This window comes from Micrasema longulum, unplaced genomic scaffold (genome assembly GCF_059751315.1).
Source record: "Micrasema longulum isolate JH-2025_06_02 unplaced genomic scaffold, ASM5975131v1 h1tg002745l, whole genome shotgun sequence".
NCBI classification, from domain to species: domain Eukaryota; kingdom Metazoa; phylum Arthropoda; class Insecta; order Trichoptera; family Brachycentridae; genus Micrasema; species Micrasema longulum.
In genome coordinates this window covers 81240-100511 of record NW_028279875.1, presented here as the reverse complement: position 1 = coordinate 100511, position 19272 = coordinate 81240, and the positions used below count along the sequence as shown (strand labels likewise).

Below are 19272 nucleotides of genomic sequence, written 5' to 3'. Positions count from 1 at the left end.
ATGGAAATCAAGTTGGGGTAGAGTGAGGTTCGAACCACGACCTTTGATTTGTGAGTCCGCAACACTAACCACGGGACCACAACCCGATTCATGAATAAGTTAAATTAACTTCAAAACATCCAAAATTAGGCGTTTATTAAAATGAGTGTCAAATAAAATACACAACAAAATTGGAAGCATAAATTTAATTATTTTTAGCGCTTTTTGGTTCATTGACATATTATCTTTATATATATAATTCCTCTGTACGTTTGATGTCACCGAACTCCTTCTAAAGGGCTTAACCGATTTACGTGCGGTTTTCAGAGAAATATAGATCTTTGCACTGTGCGTGTTCGTAGATATTAAAATCTTCAATCTAATAGGAGCATAAATACGTTATTCATAGATCTACCAGGGTTGCAGTCAAGGAAAATGCATTTACAAAAAAAATGGAAAGATGTTGTTATTTTGTGTATAAAAAAGTTGTTTTTTTTTATGTTTACAAACCGCATTTGTTATTTGTGGATCTCAATCAGATTCTTTCCTTAAATTTGTTAAAATTTCCACCCATTTATTTATTTTCACTGGATTTTTGGTAACACTAAAATAATATTAAATTCAATACATTTTTAAAAATCGTATTCCAACATAAGTACACCCTCTGTTGGTGAGAAGACCGGAGTTTGACGTTTGCAAAAAGAATGCCATATTTGAAAAAATATTTATTTTATGTTTTGGAATTCAACCATAAACAAGTACCTACTTAAATTCAATATTAACAATTTTTAGTTTCGGAATTTAATCACAAACAAGTACCTAGGTACCTGCGTATCAATGAAAAATCTTTTTGCAAGCTAATAGCAGGCAAGCCAACGCGCAACGTTTGGGCAGGACAACGTCTGACGAGTCCGCTAGTGACTTGTATGTTTTCATTTCCAGGTCGTCAATATGCGTCTCTCCAAGCTCGACGAACTGGACGCCTTGATAGCGGGCATCCTGTACATCGACACGATCAGCCGCACGGAATGCTATTACTACGCTCCTAGTCGCACGCCCGAGGACGGCGAAGGGGCGCCCGAGCAGCAACCCACGCCGGTGAGAATTAATTTTACAATTTTTTCACTCCCATACCTATCAAAATTCAAAAGCGGCGAGTCTAATTTTTATTTACTGGAACTCTTTAGAATGTCTCATTTTTGCAAAATGATGTAACCTTGTAAGAACGCCATTAATAATTAGGTTTATTTTAGTTTTAAAGCTAATTTCATATAATTACGTATCAAGCATTGTATTAAAAAAAATTATTAACACTCCAGATACAAATGATTTTTCATGTGTCAATATAAATAACTCCTTTGACGTTACTACAAAGTTATGTCGTCACTTTTCTGACAACTGTCATTCTAATCAAGCAATATTTTAAGGACTATAAACTTAGCAATTTGTCGGCCTTGTGGCGTAATGGTCAGCACATTTGCCTACCACGCAAGAGGTCTCGGGTTCGATTCCCGGCATGGTTGACATGGTGTTTACACCATAATATTTCACAGCCCCTGGACTGGCTCCTGAAGCGTAAGAATGATCATCTTACCTTTGTGTGACAAAAAATGATCAAGATAAGCTGCGGTTGGTGTACTAATGCAATACCCTACGCACCATTTGGTGTGGAAAGGGGGATGATGATGATTTTTTTTTGTATACGTCGGTAATCACTCATCTTCATACTGTTGAATGTGGCGCCTGCTATTCCTAGCCGCACTCCCAGTTCTTTTTGAAAGCTGCCATTTTCCGTACCATATTATATTTATTTATATATGTTATCCTAAAAATATTAATAATTAAAATAAAATATACTATTTTAAGACGTCACTCCCCATTATGTACACAAGAATTATTTATTTCTTTTCCGTAATAGGAAACGTTCATGTAAATATATGTACTTAATTAATGTAAAAAATAGTATTTAGTTGAATATTGTATTTTTATAAGTTGTCTGAATGAAAAATAAAAATATATACTCCCAGGTATTTCTTCTTTTACCTGGTAGTTAATTCAACAATGTTTGGTTTTCCCTCTCTGTTGCAACAAATCTAAATATGAATAACTACCTATGGAGGAAATCAAGCCAGTCTGCAAGCATTTGGACATACCCACTCAAAATATTTGTATATTGTTTACTTATTTTTTATATTTTGTTACATGAACATTTTGCCCTTTTCCCATCCACGGCGTTTGTCCTTCCAGGGCAGCGAGGATGCGCCGTCGCTGTACACCCGCCACCCTTTCGACTTCTCCAGCCCGTACCCCTTCATCATCGTCAATATCGGCTCCGGAGTGTCGGTGCTGGCCGTGCGCGGGCCTAAGGACTACAGGAGAATCAGCGGGACTAGGTAACTCACACGGCACGGGCAACTTTCATTATTGTCACAGCATGCATCTAAGAGGAATCGCGAGTGGTTTTTTGCACACTGTAGATATTTACCATTGGCATGTCTCAGTTACAGTTTATTTATTTTGACGGCTTACGCCTTTAACAAAGTATAAAATAATATTAAAAAACAATTATAATAAAACAAAACACCTGAACGCATTATAAAAAATATAGATACATGAAATAAAATCAGCAGAAAATAAGGAAATAATAAAGAAAAATCAAATAAGAAATTATAACATAGGTATTTTATTTTATTTATTTTTGCACCACAACAGGCCAGGATGCCCAATTACAGTGGTGAATTACATCACAGAACACCCAGGCTTGAGAAAAATCAAATTAAAATTTTTGTGTTCTCACCGGGAATCGAACCCGGAACCTTCCGTGCGTGAGTCAAGCGACTTGACCACTACACCACGGAGGCCGCCAAGGAAGAATAAAGGTATGCAGCAGCAAGGAAGAAAAAAGAGGAAAAGAGGAGAGATTAAGGAAGACATATTGACATTAAGAGGATTAAGTGAAGATACGTCCAGCTCACTTGGCAATAAATGCCTTCTCTATTATCGACATTGACTTACAGCTTAGGCGGCGGGACCTTCCTCGGGCTGTGCTGCCTGCTGACCGGGTGCCGCTCCTTCGAGGAGGCCACGGCGCTCGCGGCCGCGGGCGACAACACCCGCGTGGACAAGCTCGTGCGGGACATCTACGGCGGCGACTACGCTCGCTTCGGCCTGCCCGGGGACCTCGTGGCTAGCAGGTAAGACGAACAATTAAATATTTTTTCTGGATTTGTATCATCATCATTCCCTTTCCGCACCTAATGATGCATAGGGCACATTTTACTTCAGATACCAGTCCAGGGACTATGAAATATACTAGTGCGAAAACACCCTGTAGATGAATATTTCGTATCAACCATGCCGGGAATTGAACCTGAGACCTCTTGCGTGGTAGGCAAACGCGCTGACCATTACACCACGAGGTCGTTTATTACTATTATTATGGAGAACTTATATTTATTTATTCATTTTAAACACCCTAGCGGGCTTTTACATTTTGAATGATACGCGGTATCTTTACACTTCAAACTGAAGAAAATATAAAATTAATAAATTGTAAAAGAACAAATAAATAAATAATAATAAATAAAACTACAAAGTGATAATCTGTGTAAAACAATAGACATAAAAATCCAAATGGAAATATAATTAAATAAAGAAAACATAAATAAACTAACTGTATTACAAAATAAAGCCTTTAGAATCATTTTGAAAAAAAACAGATATACGAGGGTTAAGTCGATGGTAAATGAAATGAAATTATTAACATATAAACAAAGAATATTTTACAATACAATGATATTTGTTCATAAAATTATAAACTCTAATAAAAAAACAGAATTTTGGAAAAAAAATGATCAGAACCAGCGTGAACACGATCGCAATACTAGAGAAAAGAACAAAATTAGACTTCCATTTAGGAAAAAGGCAAAGTCACAAAATTCCATTTTATTTAAAGCAATTAAAAAGTATTACGAAATGGAAAAAAATATTTATGAAGAAAAAAACATATCAAAATTTAAAATAATGGTCAAGACATATGTGATAAACAATTTATAAATTAAATATATTTGCAATGTTATTATTAGAACACACATAACAATATGTATGATATGTGTGCCCTACTTTAAGATTTAAATTTAAAAAAAATTTAAAAAATCCACAAAAACCATAATGGGACTCGAACACAGAATGCCTACTTTGAAACTTCACAGGTTCTCATGAACCGATCGATTAAAGTGTAGTTATATGTTGTGATAGTTTTTAGAATGTTTTTTGCGTATGTATGAAAAATATTTAAAATATGCAATTAAAATTTAATTAAAAAACATTCTAACTAACTAACTAACCATCATGCCATTTCCCCGGAGGGGTAGGCAGAGAGGATAGAACGCCACACCACTCTGTCCTGGCACACTTCCTTTGCTTCCTTCACATTCATACATCTTCTCATGCACGCACGTCGATTATTCCGACTTTTCACATGACCACTTTCAAGAATTTGTTGTACTTGATCATGCCATGTCTTTCTCGGCCTTCCTCGACTTCTACAACCGGACACATTCGCATCATAAATCTTTTTAGCCGTTCTTTCATCATTCATTCGCTCCACGTGACCGAACCATCGCAAAAGACCTTTCTTAATTTTGTCGATAATGCTTAACTCAGCCTTGCATTCTGCTCTAATTTCGACATTAGGGCACCTATCATACATTGCTTTTCCGCACATTCGCCTGAGGGATCGCATTTCAACAGCATTCAGTCTACTTTCGTCCCTTTTTTTCCAACTCCATGCTTCGCTTCCATACATTAGGGTTGGTACCAGAACTCCATTATGAACTGCTAATTTAGCCTCTTGCGATAGACACTTATTTGCTACGACAGACTTTAAGGCACCATTCTTAAAAAACATTGTTAAATAATAAATGTAAAAAATGAATATTGTATAACTGTACAATAAACTAAACTAGTAGGTAGTCGTGTTATTGTTTATTTAGCATAAAAATGTCTGCCTTAAAACAGGCTATACCTAGTTAGGCAGACTAGACATGATCCAGAGAAATCTATTACCAATGGGTGTATAATAGGAAAAAATTGAACAATCTTTGTTTTAAATAAAACAACTTTGTTTTTAACCACTATTTTTTTTTTCCACTCACCGGTTACAAAGCAAACAAGCCTTCTTCTACTCAAGCTCTTGTTTGCTTTGAAACCGGTCGGTGGAAAATAATTCGACTAATATTAAATGTCTTCTTCTCCGGTCTCAATCCTGGGATTGGCTGGCAGCAATTACTTTCATTCTTCTCCTCCATTCCTCCCTGTCTTGTGCGGCTCTTTTAAAGTCAACATATGATGAGCAGCGCACGTCCTCTAATAGGTCCCCCGGGTACTCTCGGCGTGGGCGTCCCCTAGAATTTGTCCCCTCGGTCATCCCCTCCATTATGACAAGCGGGAGGCCTTCTTGACGTATTACACGGCCGATCCATCTCGCTCGCCTTTCGGACAAGGTCCTGAGCAGGTGCCTTCCACCTTCGATTCTTTGGAGAACCTCCTCATTTGTAATGTGGTCTCTCCAGGAAATTCCTAGTAGTCTTCTATAGGACCACATGAACAACATCAAATGAATTATTTTTTTATTTTTTCAATTTACATTGATCAATTTGTCCCATCTCTAATGTTTTAGCAATATGATGTAACCTTGTAAGAACGTCGTTAATAATTAGGTTTATTTCAGTTTTATTTTTTGTTTTAAAGCTGATTTGATATATTTATGTTGCTTTATTTGCCAAGAATTGTATTAAAAAAATAAATTAACACGCCAGATACGAATGATTTTTCATGTGTGATAAATAATTCCTTTGATCAACAATATTTTGAGTTTGTCCAAATTTTTGTAGACAAGGACTGGATTCAACTCCCCGGGGAGCTGTTTATATTGACATATTACAACAGAGATGAAGAACATTTAAGAAAAGGTATATAAAGGTTTCAGCTCTTTAACTTCACAAAGATCAACAGATGAAAGAATTGAAAGAATATAGATGTTCAAATATAGGCAGAATGGTGAATGTTACACAGTGCGTAAAGTGGCCACTTAAACCAACCATTGACAGGTCATAAGCCCTGTAGATGCCTAGACTTCTATATTACCTTTTCTTTTTTATTATTTTTTAAGAAAAGGTATATAAAGGTTTCAGCTCTTTAACTTCACAAAGATCAACGGATGAAAGAATTGAAGGAATATAGATGTTCAAATATAGGCAGAATGGTGAATGTTACACAGTGCGTAAAGTGGCCACTTAAACCAGCCATTGACAGGTCATAAGCCCTGTAGATGCCTAGACTTCTATATTACCTTTTCTTAAATGTTCTTCATCTCTGTTGTAAAATGTTAACTCCTTTGATGTTACTACAAAGTTATGTCGTCACTTTTTCTTACAAATGTCATTCTAATCAAGCTATATTTTAAGGACTATAGTTATCAATAAAAGCTCTTTCCAAGGCAAGCCAACGTTTGGGTAGAACAACGTCTGTCGGGTCAGCTAGTATAGTGCATATTTCTTAAGTAAAAATAAAGATATTAACCAATATTTAAAAATATACATTACTAAAATTTCCAACTTTCACTCTCGTGTAATAAATCATTTTTCTTCCAGCAAACAAAGAAAATCAGATTTAATTTACAAAACATTTTAAAAAACTGCTTTTAATATTCAATAATTGCCTAATATAAATAACTAGGTATTAAGACCAAAAATTCTGTTAAATCGTTAGGTGATATTTTGAGAATTCTTGTATCATATTGGAAACATTTGTTTAGATATAGGTAAGGAAACGCCAACAAAATGGCGTTATAGCCTCTTTCTCGACAAGTTCATATTGAAAATAAAATCAAGTTGTGATGTTGCGCCTTGAATCCGCAGCCTATATTACTTATTTATTTATATATACGCCCAATGGGCATTTTTATGGACACATTTATGCATAGAAAATTATTATAACAAAATTAGAAAGACTCGATGGTTTATAGTAGACTTTGTGGGAGTGGAAGCGGGAGAGGGGTGTTTATAATTGAATTTGATTCAGTGATCGTTTGAAAGAAGACAACTTGCTATCAAAGAAATCAAGACTGGTATGTTTGTTGGCAGACCTGAGAATTCTGGGCATAGGGGAATGAAAACCATAGTTAGTTCTATGGTTATCGGTATGAAAGAGTAAGTTTTGTCTGAGGTTTCTAGTTGGGATATTTAATTTTACTAAGCTCAGTAGTTCAGGCGCATCAAAGAGTGAGTTGAGAATTTTAAATAGGACTATAAGGTCGTATTTATTTTGACGGTCTCGAAGAGAAGATATATTCAAAGTAGTTTCTAACTCATTATACGTATATTGGTCTCTGGATAAGCACAACCTCCAGCCTATCTTTCTTAAAAATCGATGTTGAACTGATTCAATATTCTTGATGTGAACATCATAATACGGAGACCAGATAACGGAGGAATACTCTAGGTGCGGGCGAACTAGGGAACAGAAGAGAGTTTTAAGGGTATTGATATTTTTGAAGTCAGCTGTGCTTCTGTTAATAAACCCAAGAAGTTTTTAAGGATTTATTGAAAACATGTTCAATCTGATCTTCATTGTAAAAGAAAGTTTAGTGTCAAGTATGATACCCAAATCTCGTATACTAGACACAGATGATAATATTTCATCGTTCAGTGAGTAGTCGTATATGATTGGATTTTCCAGACGAAGAGATGTAGATTATTGGATGAGCACCCGGTGCTTAAAGACAATAAGTCAGATTGTAATAGTGAACAATCGGAAGGGCTGTCAATCTGTTTGAGAATTTTAGTGTCGTCAGCAAACAGCCAAATTGATGAAGTAAGAAAAGCATTTTTTATATTATGCAGGTTATGTGCAGTTCTGTATGTAGGCACATTATAAATGTACACTGTATGGTCAACTATGGTTGCAATATATATTATAATGTACACTGTATTGTCAACTATTCAAAAGTAGACATATTTAGAATAATATGTATTACATTTACATTTCTAGTAATATTATAAGTTTTGTATGATTAGTTATTTTATAGTATGTATAATTTTTCTGTGACAACATTTACTATAACAACATTTTGCGCCCGCCTTTGTCGTATTGTTAACTCAAGACAGGATCTGGACTTTTTTGGTTAAAGTTTACAAGGATTTAAACGAGCACTAAATAAATAGTCCAGATCTTGTCTCGATGTCCCTTATGTTTGTCAATGCTTCTTTCTTTTTTTTTTTTAATGTTTTAAACTATTCTTTTATTGTAATATTTAAACCTTATAAATTGTATACATGGACAATGTCCGTTAATAAATAAATAAATAAACATTATGTGGAAGCCTCTAATTGGACCTTATGATATGTATTTATAATATAATTGTATCTTAACTATTTATAAATCTCTGTTGGCTTTCCAATGAAATAAAATAAAATAAATAATAAATAAAATAAAATAAAGTTCCTTGATTTTAATATTGGCTCCGGCAAAGTTTGACCGCTTTTTTATTATTTATATCAAAGTAATAATTCAATCATTAATGAAAGTTTGTAAAGTTACAAATTCTACTTTTCTTAATAATAATTTTCCATGTATAAATGTGTCCTTAAAAATGCCCATTGGGCGTATATATAAATAAATAAACTTGAAGATTTCCTAGTGGAAAGACAGCGTTTTTATTCTAGCAAGTTAAACCGCCCGTCTGGGGCTCTGGTTCCGGCCCGCTCTCGGCCGCGGAAATCACGAGAATACTAAATAAAAGCAATTTCAGTTTTGGCCAGATGAACTCGGCCGAGCGCCAGTCTTGCGTCAGTAAGGAGGACCTAGCGCGGGCCACCCTGGTCACCATCACCAACAACATCGGCTCCATCGCCAGGCTCTGCGCTCTGAACGAGAGGATCGAAAGGGTAATGTTCTTATTTATTTAGAAAACATACAGTTGTACATAATTAATATTTTCCAACATGAAATGGCCAATGGAGAATTTTCATAATTTCAGTAAGAAGTGGAGTGAATGGTAACCTGACAAGGGCTATTGCGTCTCTGTACAAGGACAGCACAGCATGTATGAATGTGAATGGGTCATTCACATTGTGGTTTAACATTCCTAAAGGAGTCAAACAGGGATGTGTAATGTCACCACGGTTGTTCAACATATACATCGATAACTGTATGAAAGAACTGAAAGATTTAAGAATGGGAGAAAAATTAGTGGCATAACTGTTAACTGTCTTCTGTGTGCTGGTGATGCCATACTTCTTGCTAGCAGCAAAGGAGACCCGCAATTCTTGGTAACAAAAGTCTACGCTGTATGCAAGAAAAGCCATTTGCTTATGAATGTTGATAAATCAAACGTTATGGTTTTTGAAAGGGATGAAAATATAACTAAATGTGAGATCAGCGTGAACGGATATTCTGAATCAGGTAGAAGAATTTGTGTACCTGGGAAGTATGTTTACTAGGGATGGAGAGGAGGGTGAGTGCCGGGAACAGGGTGAATGATGCACTGAAATCTACTTTGGCAAACAAATGTTTATAGCAGGAGGCTAAACTAGATGTTCACAGTGGAGTTCTAGTACCAACTCTAATGTATGGGAGCGAAGTATGGAATTGGAAAAATGATGATGAAAGTAGGTTAAATGCTGTCGAAATGCGATCCCTCAGGCGAGTGTGTGGTAAAACGATGTATGATAGGTGCACAAATGTCGAGATCCGTGAACTGTGTAAGGCTGAGACACGCATTATCGACAGAATCAAGAAAGGGGTGCAGCGTTGGTTTGGACATGTAGAGCGAATGGACAACAAAAGAACGGCTAAAAGAATCTACGATGCGAATGTTGATGGATGCAGAAAACGAGGAAGGCCGAGAAAGACATGGCACGATCAAGTCCATCAAATATTTATTTATTTTTATTTATTTATTTAACTTTTTGTACATAATGTTATTTGTACATTGGCGGGCTTATTGCCAAATGGCAATTTCTTCCAACCAACCAATAAAATAAATTTTTTATTTTTATAATTCAAGTTACAGAACATATTCAATAGAAAAAAGATTAAAAAGCTAAAGATATATAAAAATAGAAATAATCTTGTATTTGTTTATAAATTACCTTAAATTAAAACTATTACTCAATGGGAAAAAGGCAAAAAAAGGAAAGAGGAAAAAGGAAAGGAGGAGAGATTAAGGAAGAGAAAGGAGATCTTTCTTCAGACGTGATTTAAACAGAGATAATGTAGTAAAATCTTTGATGGTGGATGGGAGATGATTCCACAATACTTGAAGATGGACATGTCGAAAGTAGGAATAATCGGCGTGCGTGCATGAGAAGATGTATGAATGTAGAAGAAGCGAGGTCTGTATGCGTAGATAGAGTGATATGGCGTTCTATCCTCTCTGCCTACCCCTACGGAGAAACGGCGTGATGGTTTTTTGGGTTGTTTGTTTGTCAGTAAAAAATGTAAACATTAAATGTGACAAAAAGAATGAATAATTAATGTTTCCGTTTTCCGTGGAGTTCCATAATAATAATACTGAATGCACACACTGAGTAATTCGTGTACACTTATGAGGGTATTAAAAGCAAACTTAAATTACACTACATTAAAAAAATCGTATTCCCACATAAGTACACCCCTCTGTTGATGAGAAGACCGGAGTTTGACATTTGCAAAAAGAATGCCAAATTTGAAAAAATGTTTATTCTATGTTTTGGAATTTAACCATAAACAAGTACCTACCTAGGTACCTACTTAAATTCAATATTTGAATATTAACAATTTTTAGTTTTGGAATTAAATCATAAACAAGTACCTAGGTATCTACTCCTCAATGAAATGTCTTTTTCCAAAGTAAATAGTAGGCAAGCCAACGTTCGGACAGGACAACGTCTGTGGGGTCCGCTGCTAGTATGTAAATAAAATAAGAAAAGAAAAGGTTATAAAGGAAACTATAAAAATATATTTAACGATAGATAAAAATACTGCGTTCCTTAAATTAAAGTTTTACATTAATAAATCAGTATAGAAACGTTCTGTCTTCTAACCATAGAAAACACTGAGTTTCTTCTTGAAGTCTTCGCTCTATATTTCGGGTGAAATTATTAGATGTCTATGTGTCGTCAATCAATGGACCCCCGGATACATATCTAAAGTAAAGAAGTTTGAGTGTATGTGGTGATGAGAATGGCTTGGAAATCTGTAAGATGAACCCTTGAATTCAATGTGCCTTTATCCACTGTTGCTTATCAAAAAAAAAGCTAACAATACCTCTCTCGTATGTACGACAAGTTGTCACTCGGTACTTCACCTGTAGCTGTGTCAGGCTGCATAATGCACACACATCAGCTCCGCTGGTCAGCTCGAAGCGCGTCGGGGCAATCAACCATTTCCCGTTTGCCGATTCCAGGTGGTGTTCTGCGGCAACTTTCTGCGGGTGAACCCCATCGCCATGCAGCTGCTGGCCTACGCCATGGACTACTGGTCCAGGGGGACCCTGAAGGCGCTCTTCTTGGAGCACGAGGGGTGAGTCACTTCCGGGATCTTAATAAGCGAATGGTTTTTTCAATACACGATATCCGCCCCAATTGGCGATTTAGGTTTTTTTTAAATAAATTTAAAGCCAGTATTGAGATGCATCGCTTACCTGAAAAAATATCACCTAAACACGCTGTAAAACAGGCTTAAAAAAATATTTAAGTCTTATCATTTTTTCAAAACACGTTACTCAATCGTGTATCTAGATCCCTAATTTCAATATATTTATTTATTTAAACACTTTATTTACAAAATTAGTAAACCTGCAGATGAAATTTGCTACCAAACTTTGGTGTCTGAGTTGAGGTTACCATCGCTCTCCACCAGAAGGTAAAGAAGGAAACACTACTGTTACGATGTAATTTTGGCTTTTTTGGCACATCAAATGAATTCCGAAAAATTTTAAACATAAAACCGGGGTGATGAAAGATGTAAGAAACGTTGATCACGGGGAATATTTGTATGAGAATGTAAACAGTTGCTGACCTCACTCTAATGCACAAAGTTACTATCCCTGATAAACTTTCCTGTACCCACGAAGACCACCAGACTCCGACACGTGTTCCAGTGTGAGTACAAATACAAAACGGCTAATAATTATGTTGAGCTGTTGGACTCGCTTCGCACCACTCTCGTTGCTATCAAATTAGCTATCCTATCCATCGAACGGCCATCCCCTCGATTCTCCTCTTTTTAATGTGTTACTACTCATTTTACTTTACTTTATTTCCTTTTTATTTTATGTTATTTTCTATAATGCTTCATGTACTTTTAACTCTATATTGTCGGAGCCCTCTGGGTATTTAAATAAATACATGTATAGTTTACATACATATGCATAAAAGCGGGCATATTGCCTTAAGGCAATTTCTTCCTACCTACCCAAACCGTTCAATTTGAGAAAATCAGTGGTATATGAACATATTGTTTGTATATTATAATAATTTCATTGTAGAACAAAATATTGATGAACATATATTTTTTTTAAGAAATAAAAATTGACTAAATATCTACACTGTACTATGAAGAGGGAAGGGGGTGAAGAGGGAAAGAAAGAGAGAGGAGAAAGAAAAAACTCAAATATTCAGGAAGTGACATTTCATAAATGGAAAACTGTTTTCCATCAGATGAATCTCATCGCAGCGATAAAGGTTTTAGCTCTTCAACTTCTCTAAAATCAATAGAGGGAAGAATGAAGAAATGTTAAACATAGGCAAAATGGTGAATGTTACAGTGTGTAAAGTGGCTACTCGAACCGGCCAAAAACAGGCCATAAGCCCTTCCTCCTCTAAAATGTTCTCCATCTCTGTTGTAATTACGAATGTGTTTTTTGACTTTGAATTGCGTCTCCCCAGTTACTTCGGCGCCGTCGGCTGCCTGCTGAAGTTCGACGACCCGGAGCTGTGCGACGACGGCGGGGACCTGCCCGACGAGGCGGCCGGGTCCTCCGGCAGCGCGAAGAAGCAGCCGGACGGGGAGCGCGTCAGCTGATACGCGCGGCGGTAGACGAGTGTCCAGACGCCCGCGGCGACGAGCGGCCTGCCGCCGGCGATAACGAGTGTCCGCGTATCTCCGGCCACTCGATCGCCCGCAGTAACAAGTGTCCTTTATTGCCAGCAGAACCTGGCGTTTTCACGTATCGCTAGCAACAAGACTTCTTACATATCTCCAGCTACTTTATTGCCAGCAATAACATGTGTCCTTCTATTGCCAGCAATGGTATCGTTAGCCTCCACTGCCAGCAATAACACTCTCCTTTTATTGCCAGCGAAATCTTGTGTTTTTACCAGAGGCGGTTCCTTGGTATGTGCATAAGTGCAGCGCACTGCCAAGCAAAAATTTGTGTAAATAAATTAGTAATTTTATTGATAGTAAAAATATGTCATAGTGGGTAGAAAGAAACAGGGATTCGTTGCAATATTATACGCGCAAACATCGTAATATTCAGTACTAGCGCCGAAAGATCTAGCGAAATCGACTCTAGCGGACGATTTTCACATCTTGTCTACGCATGCGCAATCGTCCCCGTGCGTGTTCTGTTTTGCACAATCTTTTACCCTGAATTTGTATGAAATATATCATATCTCCTAAAATCGTCATTTCAGCGAGACAGACAATGCTTCATACCGCTGAATTGTGCGTTAGAGGGAGAAGTTAATATACATTTCCGGGCATTGCCAACGCATGCGCAGGTTTGAAGTTCGTTTGTAATGTCACTTTGAACATGCGTAATAATAATAATAATAATTATGGACAACTTATATAGCGCCATTTTCGTAATATAATACCTCAAGGACGCTTTACAAAGTGATTACATAAAGATATAAATTTAATTTTAACTTTTTAATTTAAGAAAAATAAAGTACTTTTCCACCACATGCTAAAAATTTATTCAAATGATTTAGAGAACAAGTTTACTAGACGTTTTATTGCCCACAATAACAAGTGTCCTCACGTCGCCAGTCGCTTCATTGCCGGCAATAACAAGCGACCGTCGATAATAACGCATCGCCGGCGATAGCGCGAGTCTCCTTAGTCGCCTGCTGTAACAAGTGTCCTTAAATTGCCAGCAATAACAAGTCGCCGTAAGTCTAATGTGATTTGTGTCACCGTGAAATGACAAAAAAAGCTTAGAAAATTCCAGATAAACTATAAAGGAGCCGAATATGTATATAACATAATATATTTATATTGAACTTACTGTAAATTTTTAATAATTAAGTTATTTGTAATTATTTATTTGCATTTAAAATGCACGATCATTTAAACATTTGCATTTGACATAATGCAGCCGTAGTATGGAAATGATGCGATCTCCGTGTGGTCAAACTAGTAGTGTTTGACTGAATCAAGATTTTCAGCTAAAACCATAGAATTAAGAATCGTCCAGAAACCGCATACGCACATCAAATAGAAGGCGACTCAACTACTTATAAATGAGCAGGACCAATTAGTTTCATTGTAGACGTCGCTCAGTACGCAACTCCCGATTTAAATTCAACTATGCCGTGTTGTGTCCTTTTAAAGTTTAATAATACTGCTAGGATCTTAAAGAAACAGGATGCAATCACATTTTATGTGTAATTATCAATTGAATGTGTTTGTCACAAATGCATTACTTAAAAATTGAATGATTTTTCCATCTGTCAGATTGTCGAAGAAACAAAATGGAAATTTCGTTAGTGTAGCCAGGGTAGAATTTTTTTTACCCTACTTTGCTCATCTAATAAAAGAACTAATGAAAATTAGACCTCGGATTAAACAACGCCGTGGGGGACATTTGAACGACATTATCTTTAAAACATCAAATAGTATTTAACATGATATAAAAATATCCATTTTGTGTCAAATAAAATTTGTTTTATATTTTAAGTTCAAAGTTCATTAATTCAATTACTCTTATTAAATGACCCTTTACTTGTCTACTCTGTTGTGTCAAACAATTTTTCTGCGTGCACAATAAATTTTAGAGAAATTAACAGATTAATTTTTTTTTACCTTATATTTGTGTTATGATTTTTTTTTTCCCATCAAGCAGCATTACCCGGCGACTTCACAAATACGCGCGGCGAAAGTGAGCCGAAGTGGGGAAATTATTGGACACGGTCCGATGTATTCAAATATGATTCTACGCTCCTTCTGGACTATTCTTAATTCTATGGCCAAAAGTTATGTAAATAAGTTAAAAGTCAAAAAGCCCAAAATTACGCGTCTTTATTGTGAAACCTTAAGAGTTCTTTAAAATAAGTTTTAACTAAAATACACGCCGTATAGCATAGATGCCGTGCTTCTTGCTGGCAGCAAAGAAAACTCGCAATTCTCGGTAACAAAAGTCTGCGATGTATGCGAGAAAAGCCATTTGCTAATGAATGTTGATAAATCCAAAGTGATGGTTTTTGAAAGGGATAAAAATATGACTAAATGTGAGATCAGGGCGAACGGAGATATTCTGAATCAGGTAGAAGAATTTGTGTATCTGGGGAGTATGTTTACTAGGGATGTAAAGGAGGGTGAGTGCCGGGAACAGGGTAAACGGTGCTCTGAAATCTACCTTGGCAAACAAATTTTTATCATTAGGAGGCAAAACTAGCAGTTCACAATACTGTTCTTTTGCCAACTCTAATGTATGCGAGTGAAGTATGGAATTGGAAAAATAATTACGAAAGTAGGTTAGCTGTCGAAATGCGATCCCTCGGGCGAATGTGTAGTAAAACAATGTATGATAGGTGCTCAAATGTCGAGATCTGTGAACTGTGTAAGGCTGAGACACCCATTACCGACGGAATCAAGAAAGGGGCGCTGCGTCGGTTTGGACACGTAGAGCGAATGGACGGCGAAAGAACAGCTAAAAGGATCTACGATGCGAATGTTGGTGGATGCAGAAAACGAGGAAGGCCGAGAAATATGTGGCACGATCGAGCCCATCGAACACTTGAAGATGGACATGTCGAGAGTAGGAGTAATCGGCGTGCGTGCATGTGAAGATGTATGAATGTAGAGGAAGCGAGGCCTGTATGCAAAGACTGATTGATATGGCGTTCTACTCTCTCTCGAAAAGGCGTGATGGTATGTTTTGAAATAAAATACACAGTTAAATAAAAGGCACAAATTTAATAATTTATTGTTGTGTTATACATACAGTAAAACCCCCTTTTTACGTTTTTCAAGGGAGCAAGAAAAAAAGTGTAAACGCTCAAGTGAGGAAATGAATATTGTAAGGAGAAAATAGGAATAGCAGAAAAATTCAATTAACTTACTACATTATAGTGTACATATATTTCCAGAAAACTCAAGTGTAAATTGGGGATTGTTGATATTTTTTTGACTATTTTCAATGATTTCACTAAAAATATTTTTATATGTTGTATTTTTTCAAACAATATAATGTAGTCTGTTTTTTATTTGCTTAAAATACAATCTTTTTACCCCTAGACTTTGGGATTTTTTTTATACGGTATCTCTTTTTTTTCTATGGCATCACTAAAAACAACTGTCATATAGATCGCTGCAAAATTGTTTCACACTTTTATGACAACTATTTAAACCATCTTTTTAAGTTATGTTTTAAACATCGCAATTTAATGATATTAAAACTTTATTGTCCTTAAACGTTTTTCAACTTCGTATCATGATTTGTACAAGTCAATATGACATTTTTATTCAAATGAAAACTAAAACTAACCGTAAAGGAAGACACTTAATCAGAATGGTCAATTACATTGCACCTGCTTTGAATTTTGGTTAAGACGATAATTTATCCTTTATTAGTTGTTTACCTGTTTTTATTCTTCATTCGTGTGGCCCACGCGTTGGCGTGCGGACCGCAGCACTATTACGATGTAATTTTGACTTTTTTGACACATCAAATGAATTCTGAAAAAATTTTAACGTAAAAATGGGGTGATACAAAATGTAAAAAACGTTGATTGAGGGATTATTTGTATGAGAATGTATGAAGAAAAATGGGTCTTGAACATTTTGGTGTAAAATTGAGGAACGCAAAAATGAGTCAAACTACTAGCTGTAGTCAACAGATCACAAAATCAGTCTAGTTTTTATTTTTTATGTTAGACAGTGACAATACAATAACTAATTATTTGAATGGACCATTTGTAAACCAAATGCGCGTGAAGTTATGTTGACCAGTCTCGCGCTTCAAGCCCCCGTTTAGGAACAATTGTTATTTCTCATCCCCCTTGCCAGGAATTGAAACCTGAATGGTAAGCAAATGCGCCAACCAAGACTCGTCTCACTCCGTTCACGGCTTTTACCCGAGAACTGCCATCGAGTGTAAAACGGTCATCCGGGGTTCTCTTTCTGTTTCACCCGTAGAACTGTATTCATCTGCTGAATACTTGATGATGGACGTGTGAAAAGCGGGAGTAATTGGCGGGCGTGCGTGGCATTGTATCGTCTCTACCTACCCCTACGGAGAAGCGGCGTGATGATCTGTTTGTGTTGTCAGACAATTTGCGATGTTTTTTTAAATTTAATTTTTATTTTAAGAATACTAAAGGGACCATATATTTTTATATGTATGTGATAATCTCCCTTTATATTTATTTGTATTTATTTGACATTATTTTGGGTATGTCCAAATCTTGGTATAAACGCATACCGGATAGTTACTCAATATTCGGCGAATGCGTAATATTAATTTAACTGCAAAAATTTCATGAAATCAACGCCACTGAATTGGTTGATCAACTCTTGTGTGGCTGTAATGTTACACTAGTCGACATAGACCACAAGACTTGATATATTTCTCTTACTTTTTAAAATGATGAACTCGTATTTTTTGTAATCTTCAAATGGAAATTTTCACACTGGATTAGGAAGTAAAACTTGTGTAACTGTGCTGGATGTTAATACAAAAAATAATTATCCTCGCTACGCGAAGAATGAATGTCCGCTAATTCAGCAACATATCTGTATAAGAGAGAGCACGACAATAGAACTCGCAACGAGGAAGACGGAGACGCTGTTCTGTGGTGGGTGTTGTGTAAAATAGATTCAGTCAGTTGATGACAGTGATTAGGGACGCACGCGCGTAATACGAGTATTTATGAGTTTTAAATTATTTTGCTATAACAGGGCTAAATTATATGTTTATTTGCATAAATTATGGAAAAGGAATTATAAAAAAGTACATCTCCATGTTTTATTTTCTTCAAATGTCTGAACCCAACTATCCAAATTTTTAATTCAATTCAATTAAATTCATTTATTTTAAATATAACATATACATTACAAAAATATATTCAATACGTACATATTATTGACAACCCTGAAATTATGCGGAGCATTAACTTTTATGTTCCTGATAATTACCTTAGACAGCGTCAACATAGACTGTTTCACATTCCAATATACAGGACCAACCTGCCAATGGTTATACCTGTTGGAAGGGCTATCTCTATGTTGAACAATATCACTTTGGACATTGACATTTTTCACGTCTCTGAGGGAGTTTTTCGTTACAAGATTCTCTTACTTTTTTAGCATATTATTCTTTGGATATTATGTATACTAATGTGTTTTTTTTACATATACCTAATTTTACCTAATTATTTCTATGTGTATGAATTAAGATATTTTATTTTGTAATGTACATATATATGAATAAATAAATGATAAATTATAAAAAAGAAAAAAAATACACGAAAGAGACTCATGTCAAAGTAGTAGAAGAATCCTGCTCCGGAAAACCCCTTCAGATACATGGAACAGATCAATATCCAGAGCGATGTTGTTCAGCATAGCGGTAGCCCTTCCAACAGGCATAACCATGGGCAGGTTGGTCCTGAATATCGGAATCTATGCTGACGCTGTCTCAGGAACATACAACCAAACATGATTATCCGAATGGGGCCGGTCCTAATTGATTTGGATAATTTGAGTTCCACTGTACTTTGAAAAATCTTAGCGCGGATAATGGTATACATTTTTTGAAATTTTTGCCTCAGTGTAATAGTCTATTAACAAATAAAATAATTGTGAAAATCCACCAAACTGACTCATTGAGTGATGTTGCTTTGAGTTCTATCATTTTTGCTCACTCTTACAGCGAAAGGGCGTAATCATTCGTTGCTTAGAATTTATTTTCAAAAAAATATCAAGAATGGGTTCTTTGTTAGTTTGAAAGCTTTTTAATTTATTTGCATCTTTTATTTAGACCCGATGCTATGTACAACGTCACAAATGTGTTTTTATTAT

The 19272-nt window shown here is 35.9% G+C and overlaps 1 protein-coding gene across 1 annotated transcript; it reads left to right on the top strand.

Moving 5' to 3' along the window:
* Positions 1-925: 925 nt before the first annotated feature.
* fbl (pantothenate kinase 3 fbl) lies at positions 926-13876 on the top strand. Its single transcript, XM_088241094.1, has 6 exons — positions 926-1077; positions 2227-2372; positions 2997-3173; positions 8792-8927; positions 11429-11544; positions 12912-13876. Exons 1-6 carry the CDS (start codon positions 931-933, stop codon positions 13045-13047), a joined length of 858 nt encoding a protein of 285 aa, XP_088097220.1. The 5' UTR covers positions 926-930; the 3' UTR covers positions 13048-13876.
* The last annotated feature ends 5396 nt before the right edge of the window (positions 13877-19272 follow it).